Here is a 23335-nt window from a genome sequence, read left to right as displayed (position 1 = left end):
TAGGATATTAGTTCTGTATTTTCTACTTTGATAGCCATAATTTGTGAGGAATCCGGGAGTTTGCATTTGAATGACTTCAGTTTACTTTAGTTCCGCTTCTTGATATGACCCAAGGAAGCACTAGGAGGTTTTGAGTGTTGAGAAGCCTGAAGTTATTAAGATAGGTTAACCTGACATGGGGCTCCTGGGTGGCTCCGTTGGGTTAAGCATCTGACGACAGCTCTGTAGAGTAGGGTTCTGTGCTGGCAGCTGGGAGCCTTGGGCCTACTTAGGACTGTGTATTAGAAGCCAAGTAACTTGTTGTGTAGGAGGAATATATAAAGAAAATTGGGTGGTTGGCTAGAATGTAATTATAATTAGGGCAGGGTACATAGGCTAGATTTTCTGATTTTTGAAAATCAGAATTGTAGGGAAAAATGTTCTGATGTGGTAGTTCAATTTTCAGTAGCAAATGTGTATGTAGAGGATCTTATTAAAATCGATACTTATTTGAATACCTTTCAAAGAAGTCCTTTTTTTAAGCCTGGTTTTGCTAGCTGTATGTTCAGTGAATACTTATACTAATGACAGTGCTAGGATGTCCACGTTTGGCATTCTAGTGTGTGATCCTGTCCTACTGGGAAGGAACTTCATATATTTGGGTAAGGTTAGGAAGAAAGCAGATATGTGTACATACCAACTTCCAGAAGAGATCTCAAATGGGAGGGACTTAGAAGGGAAGTGTGGAGCATGAGTTCAAAATGAATGCTTTGTTCACTTAAGAATGGGGGGGGGGCACCTGGGTGGTTCAGTTGATGAAGCATTCACCTTGGCTCAGGTCATGATTTCACAATTCACAGACTTGTGAGTTACAGCTCCCACATCAGGCTCTGTGCTGACAGCTCAAAGCCTGGAGCCTGCTTCAGATTGTTTCCCCCCTCTCTGCCCCTCCCATGCTCATGTTCTGTCTCAGTAATAAACGCTTAAAAATTTTTAAAAAATAAATAAATAAATAAAATAAAAGGAGAAAATATTTTCTAAAACATATCGTACAAATTTCCTGGGTCTGAATTTCAGCACTACTGAATATTAATTGTACTCCAAAAAAAAATTTTTTTGGTAATATCAGCAAAAGTATTTTACTTTTTTTTTTTATGTTTATTTTTGAGACTGAGAACAAGCAGGGATGAGGCAGAGGGGGAGACACAGAATCTGTGGCTGACTCCAGGCTTCAAGGTGACAAAACAGAGCCTGACGTGGGGCTTGAACTCACAAACTGCAAGATCATGACCTCAGCCAAAGTCGGATGTTTAACTGACTGAGCCACCCAGGAGCCCCACAAGTATTTCACTTTCAAACTTTTCACCAGCACCATCTCAACTATGATTATTGTTGAAGTCATGGGATCAGAGCATTGGGTGGCTCGGTCATTTGAGCACCTGACTCCTGATTTCAGCTCAGGTCATGATACAAGAGTGGTGGGATGGAGCCCTGCTCTTAGCTTGGAATCCAGTTAAGATTCTCTCTTCCTCTGCTCCTCTCCCCAATTTAAGCTTTTCTCACTCTCTAGGATAACAAAAAAATTAAAAATTTAAAAATGCTTAAAGTCTTGGGACCAAAATAAAATCATGTTCAAATACCAGTTTTGCCATGTAGCATTTGTAACAGGTACTCTCCATCCATGCTAACAGCCTCCCATTTTACCTGCCTGAGAGATTTCAGTAGCCACAGGAGACTACACAAAATGCTTTCTAAATATCTTAATAGTACTGATCCAGAGCACCCTGACACTCTACTTGATGTAAAGTAGATGGTCTCAAAGGGCGCCCGGGTGGTTCAGTCAGTTAACCGTCCAGCTTCAGCTGAAGTCATGATCTCGCAGTTCGTGGGTTCGAGCCCCATGTCGGGCTCTGTGCTGACCACAAGCTCAGATGGAACCTGCTTCAGATTCTGCGTCTCCCTTTCTCTGTCCCTCCCGTTTACGCTTTGTCTCTCAAAAATAAATAAATGCAAAAAAAAATGTTTTTAGCTGTTTTTAGTTAAACATTGAGGAGGGAAAAAAAAAAGGCTTTTCACCCAAAGTATCATGTGTGAACCTACAACTCCCTGAATTCTTTCTCTCCTCCTTAATTTATGAATAACCCTGAGATCACTTCTTAGAACTGGTTTTAACCTTTCGTTGCAGCAGCTGCACTGCTGCATATATATGTGTGTGTGTGTGTATATATATACACAGACATACATACATACGACGTCATACACTGCACGTACCCTGGGATCCCACAGTTTGGTCCCCCTCCCAGCTACTCCTTTAGAGTATGATGCGTTAACAAGTTGCTGACCTGCACAGCAAGACACAGCTATTTAATCTCTTGCCAGACATCGCCCTTCTTGGCGCAATGCTGCACAGGTCTCTGTAAAAAGGCCTTGCTGTCTCAGCAGTTACTCAACTTCTAGTTGACTTTTTTCTGGGTTACTGTTTTGTTTTCTTTTCTTTTAATTGAGATGTGAAAAAGTTCTAGGTTCAGTGGAAGTTCTTGATGAAGAAATACAATTGAGATTTGTTTCAGTGATAAAATCTGCATATTTGTATTTCAAGCAATGTAGCTAAAACTTGATGTAAATTTCTTATTTCCTTTTTTTTGGCTTAATGAATGTCATTTATTCAGTCTGGAAAATGTATACTATATGTTCCACATGTTAAGAATAAATGTACATTAAATATTGGTAAAGAGAGGGGTGGCTGGGTGGCTCAGTCGGTTAAGCGTCCGGCTTCGGCTCAGGTCATGATTTCATGGTTCGTGATTTCGAGCCCCGCACTGGGCTCAGTGCTGACAGCTAGCTCAGAGCCTGGCGCCTGCTTCGCATTCTGTGTGTCCCTCTCTCTCTCTCTCTCTCTCTCTGACCCTCTTCAGCTTGAGCTGTCTCTGTCTCTCATAAATAAACAAATATAGGAAAAAAAAATTTTTTTAATATTGGTAAAGAGATTAAGAGATAGCGTTGGATTTGGATGAGCCTGGACTAAAAGGAACAGAGATATTTCAAAATCTCTTCAAAAGAGGCTTCTGGGCTCCCAACTTTCAGTGGAGAAGAAGCAAACTGAAAATGCTACTCAGCTGAAAACATTTCTTACAGAAAAAGGAGTTATCAAAGACTAGAACCAAAAGCAGAAGAAAACAAAAGATTAGGCAAAGACTTCTAGGTAGCAGAAGTGGGCCCTATTCAAGAAATATTCATTGCCCCCAATTTAGTGGGCCCTGACAAATGAGCCTGGCAGGATTTCAGACTTGCCACAGATCAGCAACTGCTACCTGTCTCACACTTCTCCAATACTTGAGTGGGAATGTCTACTGGGGTTATCCTGTATTTGTCTCATCATTTTATGCTGGGCATTTTTTTTTTTTTTTTTTTTTAGTTCCTAGGTCTGTATCAAGAGGGACATACATACCTCCTCCCATCAAGGAGTAGAATCTAATGTATTCCTTCCAACTCCTTTTTCCATCTGGTCTGGCTTTGTCCTGTTTGACTAACACAATGCAGCAGAAGAAAAAGGACTCAAGAAGACTTTACCTTGCCCTCTTGGAACACTATTCCCACTATGGAAAAAGCCCAGCTATTCCTAACGGAAAGGCCACAAAAAAAAAAAAAAAAAAAAAAAAAAAAAAAAAAAAAGGAAAGAAAGAAAGAACCAATTGCTGCCCCCACTGACAGCCCCAGATAAGTGAGGAGACCTAAGTGATTCCAAGCAATAACATTCAAAAACAGTCAACTAAGTCTAGGTCAAATAACAGACAGGTGAGCAAATTATTGTTTGAAGCCACTAAATTTTGGGATTATTTGTTATATAGCAATAGGCAATAAAACAATGGTAAATAACGATGCATCTTAATTTGATGAAAGATAATCAGCAGCACAATACATACTTTTTAAAAATACCAACTTGAAGAAAACCAAGTACAAACTTACGCAGTTGACATCACCACAAAATACCATAGACCATAAATTACTATCACTATGTCCCAGATTAAAGTTCAAAAATAAGGCTAGCAAGGTTAGATGACCACAGAAGAAATCCTCACAATTCTTTCCTGGTGCTATCCAATATCCGGTCATAAATTTTAAATGGATAAGGGAGGAGTGACATCAACTAACTATAAATGAAAACAAAATAGATAGGATCCTTGAATTATGGGTCAGTTTTTTTCAAGTTTTTAATTTTCAACCAGTTCTAAACGAGTAGAACTCTTAGAACTACTATAATTACTGTAACTTAAAGAATGGTCAATTGTAGCCCATTTTTAAGAGATTATTGTAAAAGAGTAGAATTTTTGAGGCCCAAAAGAATTGAGTTCTTTTCTTAGGGAGGAAGCCTTTGTAGTGACAAAGCACTAGAATTCAGACAACCTGAGTCCAATCTAGCAGAGTGACCTAAAGCAACCACTTAAGTTTGGCCATGATTCCTCAACTACAACGTGCCAAACACTACTAAGAGCCTCAAAGAGTGTAGAGGAACATGAACTTTTATGAAATTAGTCTTTGGGAGGTATAGCATAGGGACTGTAAACACGATCCTATTTTTATAGTGGTGTATGGTAACAGATGGTAGCTACACTTGTGGTGAGCATAGTGTAACATACAGACTTGTGGAATCATATGTTGTATACCTGAAGCTAACTGAACATTGTGTCTCAGCTTCACTAAATTACTAAGCTAAGAATATGGTTAACAGGCATTAAATGCAATTTCTTGAATTACTATTAATAGTCCTTATTACCTAATTAAAGCCACCATGCATTGAGCACTTATTAAATACTACATATATGTTCATCTAATCCGATTATCCTATTCTACAGACCAGTAAACAAAGGTATAAAGAGGGTATATAATTTTCCAAGGTGTCACAGCTAGTTAGTGACAAAGCCAGAATCAAATGCTGGGTTGTTTTAAACTCTTGAGCAGAAACCTTTAAATCCAAATTTCTGCCGTCTCTGTATGAGACCCTCAAGTCCAAATTCCAAATACAAAACAAGAATTTGGTGTCAGAAATGCGATCAATGAGCAAACAGAGTGCCATCGGCTATCGTGCCAATTCTACACCACCTACACCTGGATATAAGATAATGGGCAAGTTAATGAAGAAAATCAGAGTTTTTAATCAAGAAGAAATTAGGACAATTGCCAAATGTGAAATATCTTATCTCTGGGCTTTTTTCACCTACGGAATGAGATCTGAATAAACCACTATAGATTTTCCCTTTCCAGCTTTGAAAGTTCTACTTTGCTTAATTACATAAAATTTGGTTTCCAAAATGAATTTTCTAATCCAATCAACTAGCATATTAATATGCTATAGCATATTAAAAAATATGAAAGTCTCATCACTTATTAATTTTTCTTTCCTTTGAATAAACTGTACTCATTCTCTTACTACTCATACACTTATACTGACTTCTAAGAACCATATTAAATTATTGATCTCTGGTGATTATTTTACTTAATTTTACTTTTGAAGTATGTTTGTCTACATGTTAGACTAATAGCCTTAAGAATATGTATTTCTTCAATATCTATGGAATAAATGAGTAACTGAACAGAAATGAAGACATAAAACAATAAATTCTGACTCAAAGATATTTTTCCCCTATAGCTTTAAAGACACATTATAACAACTCAAGAGTAGATTGATTCTCAGGCACATCCATGTAATAATCTTTTTCAGATTACTACATATTTCCAGTTACTCCAAGTTTCTTGATGCACAATAAAAACTATTCAAATTCCACGAATTCTTTCACTGACTCTATCACAACCACTAGAATCAAGCAGGAGCTCAAAAAGAAATAAATTGAATCCAGCAAATAATTTTACAACAACTAATAAAATCCTATAAGCCATTAGAGTTACATTACCTAAGGAGATTATTCTCAAATTATTTTCGTGACAGTTCAAATGAAGATGTTAACAAGTGCTTCTAACATAAAAGTAAAGGAAAGGAAATGCTGAAGAACCGAAAAAGCAATAGAAATCAAATAGCTTTTTAACCAAGAAGAAATTAGGATGGTTCCCAAAGGTGAAACATGTATTTTGAAAATAGGAAATTTTTGATTACTGTAATATTGGAAATTAGAACAGATGAAAAAATGATCTTAACAAAATGATAAATCCAGAAATTTTTATATTTAAGTCGAGAGGACCAGAAAAGCTATTTCAAAAATCACACTTAGATTAAAGTAAACCGAAAGAAGAAATAAGCTACAGAGGTAAAGCTTTAAGAAGGGCAGCAGCACCTCCTCTGACAATTGGTTTTGGCTTAGATCATAATCTCACAGTTTGTGGCTTTGAGCCCTGCATCAGGCTCTGTGCTGATGGCATGGGGAGTCTACCTGAGATTGTTTTCCTCTCTACCCCTCCCCTGCTATCTCTCAAAAATAACTAAATAAACATTTAAAAAAAAAAAAGAAGAAAGGCAGCTGAACACAAAAGGATAAAGGGTCGGATACACAGTGCTAGGACAGTTGCCAAAAAGAGGGTAAGGGGGCCGGCTCCGTCGGCCTCCAACTTCGGCTCAGGTCATGATCTCAGGTTCGTGGGCTCAAGCCCCACTTCGAGTTCTGTACTGACAGCTTAGAACTTGAAGCCTGCTTCTGATTCTGTGTCTCCCTCTCTCGGTCCCTCCCCCTTCATGCTCTGTCTTTCTCTGTCTCAAAAATAAATAAAACATTAAAAAAAAAAGAGTAAAGTCATAAACAAGTCCTCTTTAGGCCTAAATGATCCACTCCTTGAAGCATTTTATGGATGAATTAATCATTGTCCTGGGAGTGCATCCACTTATAAGGAACAAAAAAGGTTTATAGGTTTATGCCACAATAAGTGAGTACTGAAAACTACTTTTGGGTTCAGAATTACTCCAACAATGTAATAGATGGCAGAAAAGCAAAGTGTCATGGCAACATCAGATGTCTCAAAAGAGCAGTCTGGGCTAAATAGAAAACAATGTCTTGCCCTAACAAGAGAACTAGTTATATAAAATGAGCCATGAAATGGAATAACCAAATAGGAAACAGCCAAACTGTCAGATGCTGAATATACAGCATCAATGAATTATCTGAATTAGGAAGAGGTAACAGGTGCTTAATGTTACTCCTTCCAAAATATTTTAAAATAACACCTATTTGGCAAGTTATAAAGTGTCCAGAATGTCTATGATTAAAGAATAATAGGATTTTCCAGGACACCTAACGATATAATACCAAATACTAAATTGGCGGGGTGGGCTCTCCTTAAATTGCAACCACATAAGCTATAAAAGTCTGAAAGTTCCAGGCCAGTGGCATAGAATGTTAAGTGACTTTTTTAACTTTTTTTCAAGATTCTATGGTTAAGTAATCTCTACGCCCAATACGAGACTCAAATTCACAACCCTGAGATCGGGTCGCATACTCCATCCCCTTCCAGGATTCTTAATAAGAGATAAAACCAGAAATACAAGCGACACCTGTGTGACCACAAATTTAAGTTACTCTTTGGTTCTGTGTGACTACAAATTTAAGTTACTATTGCACATATCCGGGAAAAATTAATGAACTTCGACCAACAGTTGGAAACAAATTACACGTGTAAGCAATTGAGTTCATTAAGAAAATCTGAATATTTTTAAAATCGGTATTTACTTAAATGTTGCATTACTTTAAGCACACATCATAAACATTTTAGCCTCTTTCATTTGCTCATTTCTGTGTCAAGCTCTTCCAAAGCTGGGGTTGACAAGGCTGAATCCAAGAAAGAAAGAACGCTCATGTAGGAAATGCAATCTTCACACAGCCCCGGGAACTGGTGACGCACTAGGCGCTTGGAAAACATCCCGTCGTCCACCTTACCAACAGCAGTTAGGTAGGAAGATGGTCGTCCACGTGCACTATTGTTTTTCAGGTGTGTTTATTTTTAACTCCTGCTTTGAATCAGTACCTCAACCTCAATCAAATAGGGGAAAGAGGGAATGGCAGCGCCGCTGGTGGTGCGTGGGCGCAGCACAAGTTTAAAAAATAAAAACACGACCTTTTTTTTTTTAATTGCAGCGTACTCGGTGCCCTCACCTCTCTGCTCTACACGCCTGCCATCACCCCACGCAGCTCTTCGCCGCCGCAGCCGCCGCGGGTCCCCATGACAACCCCACCCGAGAACTATCTATCCCCTTCCACCGCCTCCCGGCCCCTGCCCGGGCCCGGACGGCCACAGTCGCCTGTCAAGTGACAACTCCACCTGCCCTGGGCTCTACTCTCCTCGCTCCCCGGAGACGATCCAGGAACCCTCCCGACGCGCGGGCCCACTCCCAGACCAGGACAAGACCCTCGCCAGTCGGGAGTGTGCCGAAGGGGCGGCGGGAGAAGGAGCTTGAGACGTTCCACTCCAACCTCTAAACGAGGGGTGCGAGGGCCTGGGCGCGACCCCCAAAAGGGCTGCGGCGGCCCTGAACCCCAAACTAGGCGGCCGAGGGGAGCCGTGGGGCAGGCTCAGCGGGCGCGAAAGAACTTGTCGTTTTCACAAACAACAACGCGTCGCGGCGGCGGGAGACTGCTGGGGACCACGCTCACCTTGAAAGGGTTGTTGAGATCCGGGTCCGCAAACGGGTTACTGTCGAAATCCGACATCTCTCTCGCGCTTGGCGTCACCCACCGGACCCAGGCGCAGAGAGAGAGAGACGAAGCGAAGCCGCCGCCCCCCTGCGCGCTCACGTCGCCGCCGCCGCCGAACAGATCCGGGTGCAGCTCTCGGGGCCACCCAGCCGGCCGCGCCACTGAGCATGCCCGGTGCCACGGGCTCCGGGCCGGCGGCGCCGCTCCCGTTCGCCGTCCTGTTCTTGCGGGCCGGGATCCAGCGTTCCGGGCTTTGGCTACGACCGAGTAGGGACTAGGGGCGGAGGGAGCCGGGAGCGGAGAGCGGGGGTAACCGGTCCTACGTACCTTGGGCCTAACTGAGATTCCGCGTCTTGACGGAGAATGCTTCTGGCTGGACTTAATTCTATTATTATCGATTTAAAATCGGTTCCCTATAATCGAACGTGACTTGCGAAAGAGGTGGTACCTCGTGAACAAGACACTGACAGTATTTCCCCACGTTGGGAAGCCTGCCTGAAATGCAGCCTGCACACCTGGGGAGGGAGCGGCTATTTAACAGTGTTTCCGGCAACGGACTGCAGGGGCGCGGGCAGCAGTAGGCGCTCCGCACCTGTTTCCAAAGATAACGTCCCGTGGGGGTATGCCCTAGCTAATGAATTCTTCCCACACACCCCACTCGACCCCACCTGGGAATCGCAGCCTCCCTTCTTCCGGTCCCTCGACACTAGGTTACTGACAAATCACGGAGACCAGTCTCGCGTTACCGTTGCAGACTGGCTCCGCGGAGGTTTGAGAAAGAGGGAAGATTCTGTACCAGGCTTGGTCCAGACCCTGCTCCCATTCTCCAAAATCTGCATAATGGCTACTTCTCCGGAAATCAAGGGGGACGGGGCTAAGTTCAGAAATCAAGGTCTTCACGTTAATGTTAGCAGATGACAAAGGATGAATTTTTTTTTTTTACTGTAAGACATTTGGGCACAAAATAAACACCTTTGATTTTTTTTCCCTAATGGTCCCCAACGCCAGGGATGAGATCACCGAAAAATGGGTACGTGTGAAGAATTTCTTGTATCATTTGTTACTCTACCCCTGAACTCAATGAGAAAGCATCTTTCTCCCCACTTTCATCTTTCTGCTCTAACAGAAAAGCACTTAGCAGATGAAACGGCGAAGAGCCAGAATTATTCTCACTTGGTAGGTGCCTAAGAATTGGAAAAAACTAGAATTAGTCTTCCTAGCTTTAGGGGTGTGAGGGGACCTTGCACTACGCAAAATCACCTGGGAAATGATACTTCTAACCCCTGTGAAAACACTAGGTAGGGATAATTGACCAAAAAACACATTTACTATAATCTCTCTTTGGCAAGATCTAAGTTGAAATACAAGACAAAGAAGCTGCTTCTAGGCAGCTGAGTTGGAGGGCCAACTAATAAGTGACAAGAGACAGAGGTGATCATGGTAAAGCAACATGATTCCAGATAGGAAAAAGAGCTAAATATTGAGATCACCACCCTATCCTCAGCAGCTGCCATGTGTCTGGTTCATTAGCTTAGTGCTCAAAATATGTGGTGGGTTCAAATTTCAATTCTGATGGTACTGCTTCTCACTTCATCTCTTTGAATCTGGAGAGGATTGTTTAGGAATTATGTGAGATATAGAAAAGAGTCTTACATATACACAGTGCCTAAAAAAATAGGTTGAATGTCTGAAAATGCCAAAAGGGCCCAACCCATTTGTTCTTGTATGCTCTTTGCTTTATCTCTCCTGAGCTTGACCTTGCCCAGATGATCTGCTTCTCTCACCACTTTGGCCCTCACTCCCTCTACCTATCCTCCAAATGACTCAAAAACTCAGCAGCTATTTATTATGCATCTACTATGTTCCAAGACAATGAGTACCAGCTGAGCCTGCATTGCAGGATGGAAATTTCCAAATACACTGTGTTTACAGCTAATGATATTAGCACCTAATGCAAAGATTTACAGACTTGACTCTTAAAGAATCACTTGGAATACTTGTTAATGATGCGGACACCCACCTCTTCATATTTCCTATCTTTTAAATTCTGCTTTAATGAATTTAAGGTAGGGGCCCGAGATCCACATTTTTAATTTTTTAAACATTTTCATATACAAATACATTATTTTACCTAAATGCATAAATGGATTCATAGTATATATACATAGTATCCATTTTCACTTTTTCTCTTCATTCTTTGTGTTCTCTATCTTCCCCTACTTTAACAACTTAGTATGATCCTTTCAATATTCTTATAACATTGTATACATGCACATAATATAACACAGTATCATATACAAACATACAATATATATTCATGCACACTTATTACATATACAGAGTTTTGGCATTATCTTGAAAATAGATCTTATAGGGGCCCTTGGGTGGCTCAGTCGACTGAGCAATCGACTTCGGCTCAGGTCATGATCTCACTGCTTGTGAGTTCGAGCCCCACATCGGGCTCTGTGCTGACAGCTCAGATCCTGGAGCCTGCTTTGGATTCTGTGTGTCCCCCTCTCTCTGCCCCTGCTCATGCTCTGTCTCTCTCTGTCAAGAGCAAAAAAATTTTAAAAAGAAAGAAAATAGGTCATATGTAATACATATCTTTCTGCAACTTGGTTTTCTCCGTGATACTTCTGCCAGCTTCTCAGTGACATCTGCATTGGCAAAGAGACCTTCTGTGCTTTCTTACCCCAGTACACCACATAAATATTACCACTTTTTTTTCTTTTTATTTAAGTAACCTATGCATCCATTGTGGGGCTTGAACTCACAACCCCAGATCAAGATTGCATGCTCCTCTGATTGAGCCAGCCAGGAGTCCCATCATTATCACTTTTTATATGTACCATAACTATAGAAAAGAGTTGGGAAGTATGGCCTGTTGGGAATCCCTCCAAATCAGCAACTATTTATTTTCTTTAACAATTGCAAAATCCTGATAGAGGTGATGTGCTGACCACACTCCAGGAACAGTGATAGAAGGATGTTCAGACATATGATCTATGAGTGAGCATATTGATCCACTTTCATGAAATTTAGACTCCTGGGACTTGAGAAATGAAAGGAAGCCTAGCTTTTCCATGACAGAAGAAGAAACTGAGTTTGGACAGGTTAAGTAATTTGCATCGGTGACAAAGGGAGTGAATACAGGAACTAGGAACAGAACTCAGTTCTCTTGATCCACATTTCAGACATTAAACTAATAGGTTTGGTTAATGGTATTTCATATAGGAAGAAGAAATACTATGTGGAATATAGAAAGTTGGGATACAGGAGGCTTCGTTTGTTGGTCTGTTTGATTTTCCAGGAGCTGCCTCCTGAATTTGATAGAAGAAAGAATGAAGAACCAAAGCTAGTTTCTAGATCCAACTCTGCCATAAACCAGCTTTTTGACCTTTATCTATCAATTCCCCTCTCTGATCTGAGTTTTCACACTAGTCATTCAATAAGTATGTATTGAGCACCTACTAAGTGGTAAACAATGTTTTAGGTGTTGAGAATAAAGCAGTGAATGAGATAAAAGTGTAGGGTCTGTTCCTAAACTTACTAAAAGACCTAGAACGCAGATCAATAATAGAGTGGTCCAACCCAAGAAAGCATTTTATTAATCTGAGACAATGTCTCATCCCTCCCTCACTTGTTGTTTTTCCTTTGGCTATGCCTCACACCATTATCATGCTCCTTTACCCTCAGTCTGACACATTAAATTTGAGAATCTGTTGGACAGGGGTAGTAGGCTTGCTGGGAGCCATTTCTGAAGTAAGGCAGATTTGCAAGGCCTCCCACCACCAGATGGCGACAGCATCTATACCCACACAACCCCCACTCACTTTCTGCTTGAGCACCGACCCCCAAGGCGCCTGACTGACTGATATCAGGAGTGATTTGCCTTCTTATGCTAAAAATATGTGAATTGTACCTTATGAAAAAACCTGTTATAGGAGTTTCTTCTTTTGTGATTATAGGAGCAAATGTTACATTTCCTGAGAAAACCTGTTTTTCTTCCCTAGGAAAACAGGCTATTGACCCCTGCTCACAAAGACCTAACTCTTGCCTTTGCTATGCTAAAAACTTTGTCTTGTATTTGAATGCTAAAGATCCGTTCCTTCCCCAAATGATAAACATCTAGTCACCTACTTCAATCTCTATTGGTAAATATTATGCATGAGTCTTCTACAATCTGTGTTCTTGGAAATTTTTATATACCAAAGAATTTGTTATCAGAAATTATTGTCTAAGGCAATTGCCACTTCTGTTTTGTACCCCATACATTTTTTCAATAAGTAAAGCTGACCCTCAGGTCAGTGCAGAGATGCCTGCCTGGTGAGCAGAAAGCAGCCAAGGCTCTCTCACTCCCCTACACTGACACTGTGCATCCTTCAGGGAGCCCTGGACCTGCTGGAGCTAGACTCCAGTATAGGCTGAATTCCATATTTTCTACTTGCTGGCATATAGCTGGTAGACGTTGAGAAAATGTCAAGTTATAAATTTACATTTCTGGGATGCCTGGGTGGCTCAGTGGGTTAAGCGTCCAGCTTTGGCTCAGGTCATGATCTCTCTGTTCGTGGGTTCCAGCCCTGCGTCAGACTCTGAGCTGACAGCTAGCTTAGAGCCTGGAGCCTGTCTTTGGATTCTATGTCTCCCTCTCTCTTCCTGCCCATGCTGTCTCCCTCTCACTCAAAAATAAATAAAACATTAAAAAAAATTTTTAAGAAAATTTATGTTTCTTACCTCAAAAGATCCATTGGACCCTGGGTTCATCAATGAGTTAAAATTGAAAGTTATCATCTCTCACAGGGGAGCCTGTCTCATGATTTCCTACTGTCACTGCTGCTACTCATACCCTCAACTCCCCAACAGAAGCATATGTGGCCCTCTGTTTTGCCACTGGCTACATTTCCAGGATGTGTCCAAGGACAACAAAAACACTGTGGGGTTGCTCTTTTGGTGCCTAATGCAGCCATGGCTTGTAGTCCCAAGAAGCATCTGAAGTGGGTAGCAGCTCCAAAGCATTGGATGCTATGTAAGCTGACCAGTGTGTTTGCCCCTTGTCCATCTACTGGTCCCCATAAGTTGAGAGAATGTTTCCCTTTCATCATTTTCCTAAGGACCAAACCTAAGTATGCCCTAGCAAAGGATGAAGTAAAGAAGGTCTGTATGCTGAATTTTGTTAAGACTAATGGCAAGGTCTGAACCGGCATATAATCTACCCTGATGGGTTTATGGATGTCATCAGTATTGACATGACTGGGGAGAATTTCTGTCTGATCTATGACACCAAGGGTCACTTTCCTGTTCACTGGATCATACCTGAGGAGGCCAAGTATAAGTTGTGCAAAGTGAGAGAGATCTTTATGGGAACAAAAGGAATCCCTCATCTGGTGACCCATGGTGGTAGCACCATCCGCTATCCTGATATCCTCATCAAAATGAATGACCCATTCAGATTGATTTGGAGACTGGAAAGATTACTGATTTCATCATGTTTGGTAGTGGTAGTCTGTGTATGGTGACAACACCATACGCAGAGGTGCTGACCTGTGAAGAACTGGTGTAATCACCAACAGAGAGAGACATCCTGGTTCTTTTGATGTAGTTCACGTGAAAGATGCCAATGGCAAGAGCTTTGCCACCCGGTTTTCCAACATTTTTTTTATTGGCAAAGGCAACAAACCATGGATTTCCCTTTCCCCTGGAAATGGTATCCACTTACCATTGCTGAAGAGAGAGACAAGAGACTGGTGGCCAGATAGAGCAATGGGTAAAATGGTTCTTAGGAGATGTGATTGGAAGTCTTTATACATAGCTAAAGATTAATACAACACAGAGAAAGAAAAACAGCACTGTGGGGTTGGCCAAATAATGGTCCCCCAAAGATGCCCACATTCTAATCCCTGGAACCTCAGAATATGTCATCTTACATGGCAAAAGGAGACTTTGCTGATGTTACTGAAGACCTTGAGATGCAGAGTAGCCTGGATTATCCAGGTGGATCCGATGGAATCAACGTGTCCTTAAAAGTAAAAGGTAAATGCAGAAGACTTTCTGGTTTTGAAGATGAAGGATAGGGATCATGAGTTAAGGCATGTGTGTGACCTCTAGAAACCACAAACAGCCTTCAGCTGCCATCAAGAAAATGGAAACATCACTCTTAAAATCATGAGGAACTGAATTCTGCCAACAACCTAAATGAGCAAGGAAAGGATTCTCCCCTACTGTCTCCAAAAAAGGCACACAACCCAGTTGATACCTCAGTTATAACCTGAGACCCATACACAGACTGACAACACCAGCTTTTATCCAGCTCACTGCCTCCCAACTCACCACCTAAACCAACCGTAGCCTAACCAGCTATTTTTAAATTACCTTTTCCCATGTGATTATATGCTATTCAAGAGGCTGAACAGTCTGAGTATCCTTTGGTAATTATATTCATAGTGACATTCTTTTAGGATTCATTAGATACAGATATTCTGTGGTACAGGAACACAATAAACAAAAATAAATATATATCTTTTGAGTCTGCATTTACCTATGACTACACATGCACATATAATCCCTGCTACCAAGAATGTCCTTCTCCTACTCGTTTTTCACTTATCAAAGTCCAGTCAATCCTTCATGGCAAATTTCCAATACTATGTCCTGAACAAACCCTTACTAAGCTACCCTTGATCAAAATTTGTCTTTCCTTGGGGTACCTGGATGGTTCAGTTGGTTAAGCAGCTGACTTCAGCTCAGGACATGATCTCACAGTTTGTGGGATCGAGCCCCACATCGGGCTCTGTGCTAACAGCTAAGAGCCTGAAGCCTACTTCGGATTCTGTCTACCTCTCTCTGCCCCTTCCCCACTTGTGCTCTGTCTCTCAATACTGAATAAAAGTTTAAAAAAATTTTTTTAATTGGTCTTTCCTTTCCCACAGTATCTAAAATAAGTCTGTATCTTTGTTATAGAACTTATAATATACCATCTTCTATGGGTATAAAGTTATTGGTACATTCTCAGCATATATGATAACTGTCAATATTGGGAGTTACTAAATATATCTCCATGATGTGAGCTTCTGAAGTCAGGGAGAAATTTCATCTTTACATTACTCACAGAGCTTAGCACACCATTCTTCTCAAAAAATAAAAAAAGTATTTAGGACATGATTGCTTATTGTTAACATTTCTTAGCTTTTTTTTTTTTAATATTTATTCAGTTTTTGAGAGACAGAGAGAGAGAGAGAGAGAGAGACAGAGCGCGCGCATGAGCGGGGGAGGGGCAGAGAGGGAGACACAGCATCTAAAGCAGACTCCAGGCTCTGAGCTGTCAGCACAGAGCCCGATTAGAAGCTCAAACCCACGAACCATGAGATCATGACCTGAGCCGAGGTCGGATGCTCAACCGACTGAGCCACCCAAGTGCCCCAACATTTCTTAGCTTTTAAAGAAGAATCCCACATAACATCTTTGCTCGAAGAAAGCCCAAATATAAGTTTAAGAACAACCATTTTAATAGTCAATATAAACAGTCGTGCAAGTACTATGATAAAACTTTCTGGATTGAAACTCTGAATTCATACAATGACATCATAGAAACATTTTAAATGGCATGGGCCAATGAGATGCAAGAACTAACTGTCAAGTTCATTTTGTTGGCTAGAATAGTCTGCATAAAAAACATTATGGTGAAATTATCCTTAATTTTCAAGACAGAAAGAAATTATCACACACATATATGTCATATACATCTGTACACACATATATGTATACCTAAATATGGAAGCATTTACCAGTGATCAGATTTAAAATACTATAAAAAAAGGAAAATAAAGTAAAAGTGTTAGAGAAAAACATCCAAATTATGAAGTAAATTATATAGTATATAATACTACACTATATGTTATAGTATATCTAGTATATATAGTATAGTATATATAGTATATATAGTATATATAGTATATATAGTAAAATATATAGTATAGCAATTATATAATGATAGTAAAATATATAACCATAGTAATATATAACAATGTGTATATAGTAACATATAAATATAGTGAAGTACTAATATAAGTGTTCCAGGCCCGGAACTACTTTGGACACTATGTCTGAGATGCAGAGCAAGGACTACTGTTATTTTTTATCCAGGTGCATTTTCAGAAAGATTTTTTGGTTTTTTTCATGAACCATAAATTATATAATTATACTTGTTATTAATTAATGTCTGTGCAATTTCAGAAGTCATCAAAGTAAGAACAGTTTACAATTCTTTTTTTTTCTTTATAATTCTTAACTTGCAAATTAAGCATAAGTCTTCAGGGATTCTTGTAGGAATGGAAATAATCACAGCAATCTAACCCATTTTCTAATCTCCCAAAAGAAATACCCCAAATCTGACTATTGGGTTTCTATAGAAATAACATTTACTTTCTTTTCCCTCTTTCATGCTGAGAATTTTTTTTTAAAGTAAACGTTTTTACTTAGAATAACTATTCTGAAGAGAGAAGAGAGAGTGGAGATAGTTAAACTTTCTTGAACGTCTCGCATATGTCGGGTACTGAAACGCTGGAGGCTCAACACATATTTTCTCCTGTATAGCAATCCTTTGGGAAGCAAGTATTATTATCTCCATTTCACAAGTGAGAAAATGAGAACTCAAGAATTGAAAAGAATCTAAAAGTTATTTTAAGAATTATTATGTAAAATAGAGGCTTCATACCTGGGGTTTTGTATTGTTTGTCCTTGCATTCTACATTAGGCTCTATTACATTGCCTAAGGAGAGAATTCTTTGTTGGGGTTGTTTGTTGGTTGGTTGATTGGTTGGTTGGTTGGTTGGTTGGTTGGTTGGTTGGTTGATTTGGGTTTTTTTTTTAAGAGAAGCAGCATAATCTTTTTGGTTCCTGAAGCATGCCATTGTAACCCAATAGCCAACTACTGAATGACAGGGTGGGGTGGGGGGATACTGACCGGAATGTGGCTATCTGAGTCAAGAACCAGAGCTCTCTCCCTCTCCAGCACATTGCCTTCTTTGACTGAACAGTCCATGGGTCACTTGCCACAGTTCTTTTCCCATCTCTCTTAGGCTATGGAGCTCAGGGAGGAAATTATTCCTCCCATTAACACTATTAGAGGCCTGCTCAGACCTGCTCTTTAAACATCTTAGTCAAGGCACAGGGTCTGCTAAGGAATGGGCCTTACATGGTGAGGTTTTCATGATTTTAGTTTTTATACAATGTTTTAATGAATCACAACTTTTTTGTTTGACCGTCAACTCTTTATATTTTGAAAGGCCCTCTTTCACGGAACATGGCGCACTTCCCTAGGTGCTTGGTTACAAGACAGTTGAAAGCCGTCAATCAGTGTTGCAAGCAAGCTGTCTTTTTATCTTTAACCTGGACCAAGTCTGGTGATCTTGACATTCCCATACCTTGAAGCATCCTCACTAATCAAGAGATGGTATCACAGGCCAAAGTATAGCTTTGTTCATAGTCTTGCTTCTAAGAATTGCTCAGTCCAAGGACTAGCTAGGCATTAGCTCCAACTTGTCTCATTATTGACTCCTCCCAAAAGCCCATAAGGTCGCAGGCAAATATAACTCACTCAAATAACAGGATAGATGCAACTTAGCCTCCATTGTATCTTCCCAGGACTAGATATCTCATACTGAGTGAAAGTTAAAGAAATTGGAGAGCCTTATCTTTCAACTCTCAATTTCAAATTTCTCCTCTTCTTTGGCTCCTGCAATTGACTATAGTCTTTCCAGGAAACTCCTACTCAAGGAGTTCATTGATCCATCCTCTATAGAACCAGAAACCTCTGTTTATATGTTTATCATCTACAGAAACTATTGCCTTATGTCGATCATGCAAAAATTGGGTTCTGTGAAAAACAGGACCTTGGTTTGGATGAAAGTGACAAGAAACTGGGTATAAGTAGTTTATTTGAGTGGGTTCCCAGGAAGCGAGAGAGAGACGGAAGAACAAGAGAGCTAAAGAGGGAAATTCAATAAGCAATTTACAACTGTGAGTAATTGGAGCTGAGTCCCAGTGGGGATCCTCTGAGGAACCATGTAGAATATTCCTTCTAACTGTCCTTTGAAGGACAGGGGCATTTATCCACCAACTCCTGTCCTTATTGGTTTGGTTCTCACAGGCATGTTAATCACTTACATACACACACACACACACACACACACACACACACACACACAGTAGAATAGCTCTTCAGGGAAATCCCTGAGGATGTAAAGCTCAGAAACTCAGTGAACACTAATACTGAGAAGCCAACGATGTCCATGGTTACTGCCTAACATAGTTCAAGTCAGAGGTGGCCAAAGAAATGTGACCTTAGTCTCCAACAATGTCTATAACATCTCTTGGCATATTCCTGTCCTCCCACTAAATTATATATCCCTCTGGAACACAAACCACACCTTCATTATTTTCACATCCTTGATACCCAGCTAGCATCTTAGCATAAGGTTGAAACTGAATGATTTTGTGGATGGATCTAGTTAAAGCCATAGACATTTCTTTCTACTCACCTGTTTTCTAACTTCTTATTATTACTTGTTTTGTTAATGGTAGGTTTTTTTTTTGCCATATAATGCTCTATTTTATCATAGTACATAAAAGCTATAGGAAAAGTTTCTAAAAAGACTTTTAAGAATAAAATAATTTCTGTATTAAAAAAATTAAAATACCATTTGCCTTCCCTTTCTTTTCTTTGTTATCCACTTTCAGAAATTTCACACATAAGGAAGGAACAGAAATCAGTGTTGTCTAGAAAGAATCAGTGAAATTTGTCTGGGTCGGTATGGTTTGTTCTGAGATGTGCACATTAGGTTAAATATATAATTCTGCAAACCAGAAGGCATAAACTATGGCTTTTAAATTTTTTTTAATGTTTCTTAATTTATTTTGAGAAAGAGAGAGAGAGGGAGAGGAGAACAACCAGGGGAGGGGCAGAGAGAGGGAGAAAGAGAATCTCAAGCAGGCTCTGTGGTGTCAGTGCTGAGACCAATATGGGGCTCAGTCTCACAAACTGTGAGATCATGACCTGACCCCAAATCAACAGTCAGATGCTTAGCCGATTGAGCCACCCAGAAGCCCCTGAAGTGTGGTTTGAATTTCAACTCTGCCTCCTAGCTGGTGGCAGGAAGATCAGTGATCACAAAATAAGAACAAAAAACATCCACTTTGTCAGGCAAAATTCTGAAGAAATTAATTACATTTTCACAAGGGTATTAGACCAGTTTCATGATTAAATTGTAGTTTGGTACACAAATGAATTTGAAAAATAAGGTCAATGGAGATTTAGTGATGTGAAATTTTTTAAATTAATGTTAACACAAAAATAATCAAGTCCAATAACTTCTTAATCAATGGAGTGAGGGTCCCAGAGCATTAACTCAAGTTATGAAGTTGAGAACTCAGACAAGTCTAAACATGTCAGGCAGTATAACTTGTAGACAGACTCACCAGAGCGCAACTATAATGGGACTGCGAGGCATCATGGGAGGGACAGTGGGAGATGCTGACAGCCAGCCTCTAGGCTTGAGGCCCTGCAGCCCCTGGGAAACAAAAACTCTCCCTTTATCCTCTCACAGACATTGTGCTTGGCGGGAAAAGAGTTCAGCCAGAAGGAGGGAGGGAGGGAGGGAGTCCAAACTTGTTCTATGGACAAGAGCTAAGGAGAGGATAATTCTGGATACAGTGTAAGGTGCACACTCAGTTGCCTTCTGGTCCAGCCCTCAGAAACTCATGCCAAATTCCTAAGGACAGGAAAGCTATCATAGAGAGGAAACTAAATATAGAGGTATTATCTATTAGGAGCACGGTGAGGAGTTAAAAACAGATACTCTGCCTAATGTGAGGAAAGAAATTCGTCACTTCAGAACAATAACTTTTGTCAATATTGGGAGAATATAAAGAAGGGGTTAGGCTGAGCAGCAGGGGGGCAATATCATATATTTCTGGATTGAAGAAGAGAGAGGTCATGACTATAGAGAAAAGTTGTAACATCAAGTGGAGATGGTGGAGGTATCAAGGCCACCAGCTAGGAGGCAGAGTTGAACTTCAAACCACACTTCAGGGGCTTCTGGGTGGCTCAATCGGCTAAGCATCTGACTGTTGATTTGGGGTCAGGTCATGATCTCACAGTTTGTGAGACTGAGCCCCATATTGGTCTCAGCACTGATACCACAGAGCCTGCTTGAGATTCTATTTCTCCCTCTTTCTGCCCCTCCCCTGGTTGTTCTCCTTTCCCTCTCTCTCTCTTTCTCAAAATAAATTAAGAAACATTTAAAAAAATTTTTAAAACCATAGTTTATGCCTTCTGGTTTGCAGAATTGTAAAGAGCTAATCCGTTAACCTAATGTGCACATCTCAGAACAAACGATACCAATCCAGACAAATTTCACTGATCCTTTCTAGGCAACACTGATTTCTGTTCCTTCCTTATGTGTGAAATTTCTGGAAACTCAACTCCATTAAACATACAAATGAGACATAGTATTAAATGTGCCATAGTATTTGTTAAGGTAAAGAAAATTATAAATAAAAAAACTTAGGTGACTTTATTTTTACATTTCATTCTTATATAAAATGCATGTGTTTTGTCATACAAGCAACTGACATCTGTTAGAAGGAAGGTTCTGGAATGCCCTATCAGGTTGTATAAATTTGAAAAAAAGATTTTGGAATAACATTCCGGTGCTTTGCCCCACCAAACAAAGAAACACAAACATTAATTAAGAAAATATAGAAAACTGAAGACAAATTATTAAATCAACAAACAAACTAAATCCATGCAAAGATTATTATATAACCATTAAGTAGTGTCTTTTTTAAATGTATAATAACATAACATGAAAAAAAAAGCAAATATGAATGGAAAGAGGCAGTATATCTCGAGTGTAGAGAATAGAGGTATGGGATGCCTGGCTGGCTCAGTCTGTGAAGCATGTGACTCCTGATCTCAGGGTTGTCATTTTGAGCCCCACACTCGGAATAGAGATTACTTTTTGAAAAATAAAATTAAAATCTTTAAAAAAAGTAGAACTACAACTTTATTTTTAAAACCTAAAATCAGAAGATGGATGAAACAGTGGACTATTACTCTATTTTACTTTCCATTTATTTAATGGCTACTCATTACTTTCACAATTTAAAAATAAGTTTAGGAGAAAGAATATGGCTTAGTTTGACTTAAATGATGTGTATTAAAACTCAAAATCGGGGCACCTGGGTGGCTCAGTTGGTTGGGCATCCAACCTCGGCTCAGATCATAATCTTGCAGTCTGTGAGATTGAGCCCCATGTCGGGCTCTGTGCTGACAGTGCAGAGCCTGGAGCCTGCTTCAGATTCTGTGTCTCCCTCTCTTTCTCTCTCCTCCTCCCTGTTTCACAGTCTGCCTGTCTTCCTCTCTCAAAAATAAGTAAACATTAAACAAAAAACTTTTTTAAAACCTTAAAATCTTTATAGGGTTTAGAATTGAGATATTGACTTTAAAGACTAGAATAAACTTGTTTGATTCAAATGAATCTGTGTTTTAGACTATTAATCCCTTTTTTCTCTCTCATGATCTGGAACAGATATGTGAAAGATTAAAAAACTGTGTGCCTAACATTTACCTTGCTGAAAAGAGACCCTCAGTAAAAGTTTATTGATGATACAGTAACTCCCTTACCACTGTCTCTTTCCCAAAATTTAATCACCTCACTCAGTGCAAAATAAAGAAAACAACATTCAGAGGTTTGAGTCCAACCCTAGCAAGAAGATCCCCTACAATTATCCTTCTTCTTCCCAAAATAATTTGCCCATGAATGTCTTAGGACTAAACATTGACACTGACATTAATTGTATTTAAAATGTGTAACATATTTTTTATCAACAGGTACAAAAATACTCCTGGCTGGTGAACTATGACATAACTAATAGGAACATCTCTGTTTTGAGTGCAAGATTGCTACACCAAAAGATGAACCATGGAATTTAGAATGAGGGCTGAGTCACATGGTATCAGCTGATCTGGAGATAGAGTTAAACTATGTGGACAATCAGTCAGTTATTCCTAAGAAATGAATATCCAATAAAACTCTGGACATCAAAACTCGGGTGATTTTTCCCAATTGGTAATAATCTATACACACTGTCAAACATCACTTCTCACAGATTAATGGGTTATTACTCTGTGGGAGAGGACAACAAAAAGTTTGCATTTGGAACCTTCCCCAACTGTATTCTGTGTATCTCTTCCTTAGGCTGATTTTATTCTGTATCATTTCCCTGTAATAAGCCATAATCATGAGTATAACTTTCAGTGAATTCTATTAATCCTTCTAGTGAATTACCAAACATGAAAGTGGTTTGCAGTGGTGTCAAAAGTGATAGCAGTCTTGGGGACTGCCCTCAAACTTTGCAGTTTGACTAATTCCAAACATGTAGATGTAGATGTAGATAATATGTAAATGATTAGATATGGTATAATCTGGTCTTCAGGCCATAGTTTGCTAACCCCTGTTCTAGCTCATTAAAATATTTATAGAGTATAAAGCTCACTTCAGTAGCATACATACTAAAACATCTGTATAGTAGGAGTATGCATATAATTTATTGTAATGCATGTAAAATTCATAATTTTGTCCAAACAACCTGCAATAGTCTATCTATCAAAATAGATTCTGCAAGTGTCAAAATTTGCAGAAACTTTATCTTTCGGTGTTTACATA

General features: G+C 39.8%; 1 protein-coding gene and 1 pseudogene across 1 annotated transcript in view; one reads left to right on the top strand and one right to left on the bottom strand.

The window, feature by feature from the left end:
* SCAMP1 (secretory carrier membrane protein 1) overlaps positions 1-8627 on the bottom strand; it is a 119299-nt gene extending 110672 nt beyond the window's left edge. Inside the window, exon 1 of the mRNA XM_029942472.1 lies at positions 8571-8627. Coding sequence (XP_029798332.1) covers positions 8571-8627 — 57 coding nt within the window. The remainder of the gene's footprint in view (positions 1-8570) is intronic.
* A 4950-nt stretch (positions 8628-13577) lies between these two features.
* LOC115293719 lies at positions 13578-14380 on the top strand (annotated as a pseudogene).
* The last annotated feature ends 8955 nt before the right edge of the window (positions 14381-23335 follow it).

This window comes from Suricata suricatta, chromosome 6 (genome assembly GCF_006229205.1).
Source record: "Suricata suricatta isolate VVHF042 chromosome 6, meerkat_22Aug2017_6uvM2_HiC, whole genome shotgun sequence".
NCBI lineage: Eukaryota > Metazoa > Chordata > Mammalia > Carnivora > Herpestidae > Suricata > Suricata suricatta.
The sequence above is the reverse complement of the archived record's forward strand: the minus strand, read 5'-3'. Positions and strand labels throughout refer to the sequence as shown.